Raw genomic sequence first — 5,748 nt, 5'->3', positions numbered from 1 at the left:
GGGCCTATTATTAATCATCTTTACTTCATGTTTAATCACTTTCAGACTGAAAATTTGGTAGAAATTAGAAATGTCTTCATCTTTAGCTTTAGTGGTTGTTCTGATATTTGAATAATATTTGTATTTCCAAGTTTTTCTTGCATGTGTATTATGGATAGTATTCACAGCATTGTATTTCAGGATGTTATGGCTCTATACCATAAAGTCAGAGTCAGAACCCATCCATAGCTGACCCTCCAGCAGGTTTTCAGAGGCAATTAATTACATGGGAGGAGACTGCCCATCTGTCTCCTGTGGAGCAGCTGGTGGCCTTGAAAAATGTGCCTTCAGGATTGCCGCTCAGCTTCTTGCCACTAGGCCAGCAGAGAGCTTGAATTTTTATTTCCCCAAATAAATGCAACCCTATTCCTCTTCAAATTTTCATTCTTGCCATAATAGATTATAAGACTGTCTGATCTGAAGGACTAATATCAGTCCATCTCAGCTCACTGATGCCTAACATGTCAATCTTTATGAATCTAATTTAATTTTTTACAAATTCTAATCACACCAGATTCATGCCTTGCACATTCCAAATTCCATATTTTCCTAATTTATTGAATACTTTCCAATTTTCATCCTTTGACACTATATACAACAATATTCTTGTTATTAATAGGATTTTCAGAAGCCTACTCTTTCAAAAATACATGGCCAGTCCTGCATCTTAGACTATCTCAGTCTGCAAGTGCCATTGAAATTTGTCCACTATGGTGACCCTAATGATATTTGAAATATCAGTGGCATATCTTACAGTATCTCAGCAACACAAAGTCACCACAATACAGAAAAATGGTGGATAATTGTTGTCCAAAAGCAAACTGTTAAAGAATGAAATTTACTGATATAACAAACAAACATGCATGACTGGAATATAGAAAAAAATGTAGCCTAGTACAGTGCATCTGCTATTATTTGCTGTTGTTATGTGCCATCGAGTCACCAGAGACTCATAGTAACCCTATGGACAATAGCCCTGACCCCTGCCCAATCCTGAGCCAATCTCACTGACTCTGACACACCTATCTCCATTACCTCAGTCACTATGTCAATTCATCTTATTTGAGGTCTTTCTCTGCTGCGCTGTCCCTCTGCCTTTTCAAGCATTATGTCCTTCTCCAAGGACTGGTCCCTCCTGACCACATTCCAAATTATATATGACAGAGCTTCAAAATCCTTGCCTCCAATGAGAAGCTTACTTTGTTCTCCTGGTGGTCTATTGTATGTCCAGTACTCTTCCCCAGTACCACAACTCAAAAGGCATCTTTGTCTTCCTGATGTTGATCTTCAATCCATATTGAAAACTATAATTCTTGACTTTCTACGACAAATTCTTCAGATCTTCCTCAGTTTTGGCAAGCAATGTGGTGTCATCTGGACTTTCTTTAGGATAACGAAGTGTTTTCTTTAAAAAATAAACAATGAAAATGTTGTCAAGTAGGTAATCTGGAATATTTTTTCATTGCTAGTAGAAATACAAAATGATACAGCTTCTGTGGAAAATTCTTAGGCAATTTCTTAAAAATTTAAACATAGAGCTACTGTATGACCCAGATATCTCACTTAATCTTGAAAGCAGTAATACAGATACATGAACATCAATGTCCATTTTACCATTACAAAGAATATTTAAAAAGTAGAAACACTCTAGATGTCCATTGACATTTGAACGGGGAAGCACAATATGACAGACATTTAGCTAAATAGGAAAATTAAGTAATGGATGAATCTTGGAAACATACTGAATGAAGTAAGACAATCACAAACTGAAAGGTATTGTATGATCTTGTTGTTGTTGTTATGTGCCGTCGAGTCCCTTGTGACTCACAGCGACCTTATGTACAACAGCCCTAAACTCTGCTCTGTCCTGTGCCAATCTCACTATCTCTGACACACCCATCCCAATTATCCCAGTCACTGAATCAATCCACCTCATAGAGGGTCTTCCCCTCCTGCACTGTTCCTCCACCCTACCAAGCATGATGTCCTTCTCCAAGGACCAGTCCCTCCTTACAACATGTCCAAAGTATGTTACATGGAGCCTCAGAATCCTTGCCTCCAAGAGCTGCCTGGTTTAACCCTTTCCAGGATTAATCTGTTTGTTTTCCTAGCAGTCATGGTACCGTCAATACTCTTCTCCAGCACCACAGCTCAAAGGCATCAATTCTCCTTCTACCCTCCCTCATCATTGTCCAACTCTCTGACGTATAACAAGTGATAGCAAAGACCATGGCCTGTATCAGGTGCACCTTGGTCTCCAGAGAGACACCATTGATCTTCAGTACTTTGGAGAGGTCCCAAATAGCAGACTTTTCTGTGGCAATACGTCTTTAAATTTCCTGGCTACTGGTGCCAAGAGTGTTGACCGTGGAGCCAAGCAAACTGAAGCTGTGAGCAATCTCAATCTCTTCACCATCCATCCTGATGCTGCCAATTGGCCTAGTGGTGAGAATCTTTGTCTTCTTGACATTGAGCCTCATCTTACTTATATGAAATATCTTCACGAGTTAAACACAGAAGATCAATGTTTATTAATGATTAGCAGGTATAAGAGGAAGTGGGAGATCACTGTTTAAGAGTTTCTATTTATGGTAATGGAAAATGTAGCAGAAGATATTTTATGTTTACATGATAATGCAACCAGTGTCAGTAAATACATGTACATGTGTGGAATGCTCAACTGGTAATTTTATTATTTTTTTCAGTAATTGAAAAAAAATACTTTACTAGTTCTTAATCTATAATTATTTTCCGTTAGGTACAGAACAATGGCAGTGACAACTGATTTGACATGGATGGAGGAAAAGAATCTGCAACAGCTACTTGGATATACTTCCTTGAGTCTTCTTTACAAGTCTAATGTTCATGGACATAACATTAAAAATATGCTTGAGAAATGTTCTCATCAGGGATCCACTGTTACTCTAATTTATGATAATTATTACAATATGATTCATGGAGTCTTTATATGTGGGCATTATCCTGAAAACTACGAAGAATCTGAAAACTCAAATTCCTCCTTCTATTTTTCATGGAAAAGGACAACCAAGAAAACTACCTAAATTCCAACTTTTGCTTTTAACAAGCCACCTAAAATTACTGAAAATTGCCTTAAAGTTTATTCAGATGAATTTTTGTTTTTCCACTTACTGTCATACAATGACTCATTCTACGTAGAATATAAGTTGAATATGAATCAGTTTAAACCTTTAAATTATAACTACAAATGTGAATGTGAAGTTTTTCGAACTGAAGGTAGGTTAAATTGGTAATTTGATCTTTTGCTTTCAGTCTTTGTATTAGCTGAGTATTAAAAGACTTATAAGAACAAGGGGAAAAATGAGAGGATCAATCTAATAGTTTATTAGTTGATGCTCTTTTTCTAACCTTCAGAATAAAACTGAAATGTGCAAAGAGCTGAAGTTAGAAAATAAAAATGGACATCACACTCAACATTTCTTAAGCTGAAAGAAACAAAGAACAAGTCCAAGCCTCGAGTTGCAATACTTAAGGAAGTTGTGGATAGAATGCTGAATGATCCAGGAAGCATTAAAAAAAAGGAAGGAAAACACAGAGTCACTATACCAAAAATAATTGGTTGACACAGAAAAATTTCATGAAACAACATATGATCAAGAGTCTATTGTGATAAAGGAAGAAATTCAAGTTGCTCTGAAGGAATTGGCAAAAACAAGGCCCCAGGAATTGATGGCACACTAATAGACAAATTTTAACAAATAGATGCTGTCCTGGACATGCTTATGAGGTTGTGCAAAGAAGTCTGAAGAACACTGGCCAACTGACTGGAAGAGATATGTATTTATTCCTATTCCAATAAAAGGTGATCTGACAGACTGTGGAAATTATCACACTGTATCTATTAATATCACATGCAAGCAAGATTCTGTTAAAATTATCCAAAAACGACTGGAGCAAGAACATCATCAGAGAGCTACTAGATGTGCAGGCTGAGTTTAGAGAGGCCATAACACTAGGAACATTATAGCCAATATGAGATTAATCTTAGCTGAAAGCAGAGAGTACCAGAGGAATATCTGTGTTTAATTGACTATTGACTGTATGGATCACAATAAACTGTGGCTAACTCTGAGAAGAAGGGGAAGCTCAGAACACTTGATTGTCTGAAGGAAACACTGTATGGTTCAAAATCAGGAAAGGTGTATGACAGGGATGCATCCTATCTCCACATCTTTCCAATCTATACATATATTGAATAGATCATCTGGGAGTCTGAATTCTATGAAGAGGAATGTGGCATCAGGCTTGGAAGAAGAATCATCAACAACCTGCTTTATGTAGATGATACAACCTTGCTTGCTTATGAGGAGGACCTGAGAAATTTGTTACAAAAAGTGAATGACTGCAGCCTTCAACATGGATTGAAAGCTCACTGTCAAGAAAACAAAGATTCTCACCACAGGGCCAATTGGCAACATCATGATAGATGGAAAAGAGATCGAGATTGTTAACAGCTTCAGCTTGCTTGGCTTTACAATCAACACTCTTGGTACCAGCAGCCAGAAAATCAAAAGACAAATTGCATTGGGAAAATCTGCTGTCATGGACCTCTCCAGAGTACTGAAGAGCAATGATGTCAATCTAGGGACTAAGGTGCATTTCATCCATGCTGTGGTCTTTACAAATTTACTATGCATCAGAGAGCTGAACAATGACTAAAGATGACAGAAGAAACAATTTCTTTTTGAGTTGTGGTCTTGGAGAAGAGTACTGAATAAAGCATATCTTGAAAAGAGAATAAGTAGGTACGTCTTGGAGAGGGTATAACAAGACTGCTCCTTAGACACAAGGATTTTGATGCTCCATATTTTGAAGCTGACATATTTTGGGCATGTTGCAAAGGGGGATCGGTCCTTGGACAGGGACATCATTCTTGGAAGGGTGGAAACTCAGTGCAAGAGAAGACGACCCTGGATGAGATGCATTGATTCTATGACTGCAGTAATGAGGATAGGTGTATCAGAGATGATGACATTGGTGCTGGTTAGAGCGAAGTTTGGAGCTGTTGTATATAGGGTTGCTATGAGTTGAAGGAGACTTGATAGTACATAACAACAACAAGAAGAACAAAGTTTATGAAGTTCATTTCCTGGATAAGACAGTTTTTAGCATAATAAGTGGATTAGCCCTGGAAAATGAAAGTGAAAGGGAGACAGAGAAGAAAAAGAAAAAGAGCTTTGCATCAAAATAGGCATAAAGATGAGAGAGTTCAGAACAAGCTGATATGCAGAGATGATCACTTTCTTTCCTCTTCTGGTTATGTTGGCTACTCTGAACAGTTTATCCAATAAGATGCAATGTCTTGGTTAAGAGGTTGTTGTTGTTTTTATGTGCTGTTGAGTCGTTTGCGACTCAAAGCGACCCTATGTACAACAGCCTTAAGCCTTGCTCTGTCCTGTGCCAATCTCACTCTCCGACAGACCCATCCCAATTACTCTAGTCACTGAATTAATCCATCTTATAGAGGGTCTTCCCTTCTTGTGCTGTCCCTCCACCCTTCTAAGAATAATGTCTTTCTCCAAGGACTGGTCCCTCCTTACAGCATGTCCAAAGAATGTCAGACAAAGCCTCAGAATCCTTGCCTTCAACGAGCAGCCTGGTTTAACCCTTTCCAGGTTGAACATGTTCGTTTTCTTAGCGGTCCATGGCACATTCAATACTCTTCTCCAG

At 38.1% G+C, this 5,748-nt stretch overlaps 1 protein-coding gene across 1 annotated transcript in view; it reads left to right on the top strand.

Annotated features, from left to right (window-relative positions):
* Positions 1–2,807: 2,807 nt before the first annotated feature.
* The window catches only part of IFI44L (interferon-induced protein 44-like), a 31,327-nt gene continuing 28,386 nt past the window's right edge, over positions 2,808–5,748 (top strand). The window contains 2 exon segments of the mRNA XM_006888609.1: positions 2,808–3,048; positions 3,157–3,294. Coding sequence (XP_006888671.1) covers positions 2,808–3,048; positions 3,157–3,294 — 379 coding nt within the window.

This window comes from Elephantulus edwardii, unplaced genomic scaffold, assembly GCF_000299155.1.
Source record: "Elephantulus edwardii isolate Elephantulus edwardi_28Jun2011 unplaced genomic scaffold, EleEdw1.0 scaffold00069, whole genome shotgun sequence".
Classification (NCBI taxonomy): domain Eukaryota; kingdom Metazoa; phylum Chordata; class Mammalia; order Macroscelidea; family Macroscelididae; genus Elephantulus; species Elephantulus edwardii.
The sequence above is the reverse complement of the archived record's forward strand: the minus strand, read 5'-3'. Positions and strand labels throughout refer to the sequence as shown.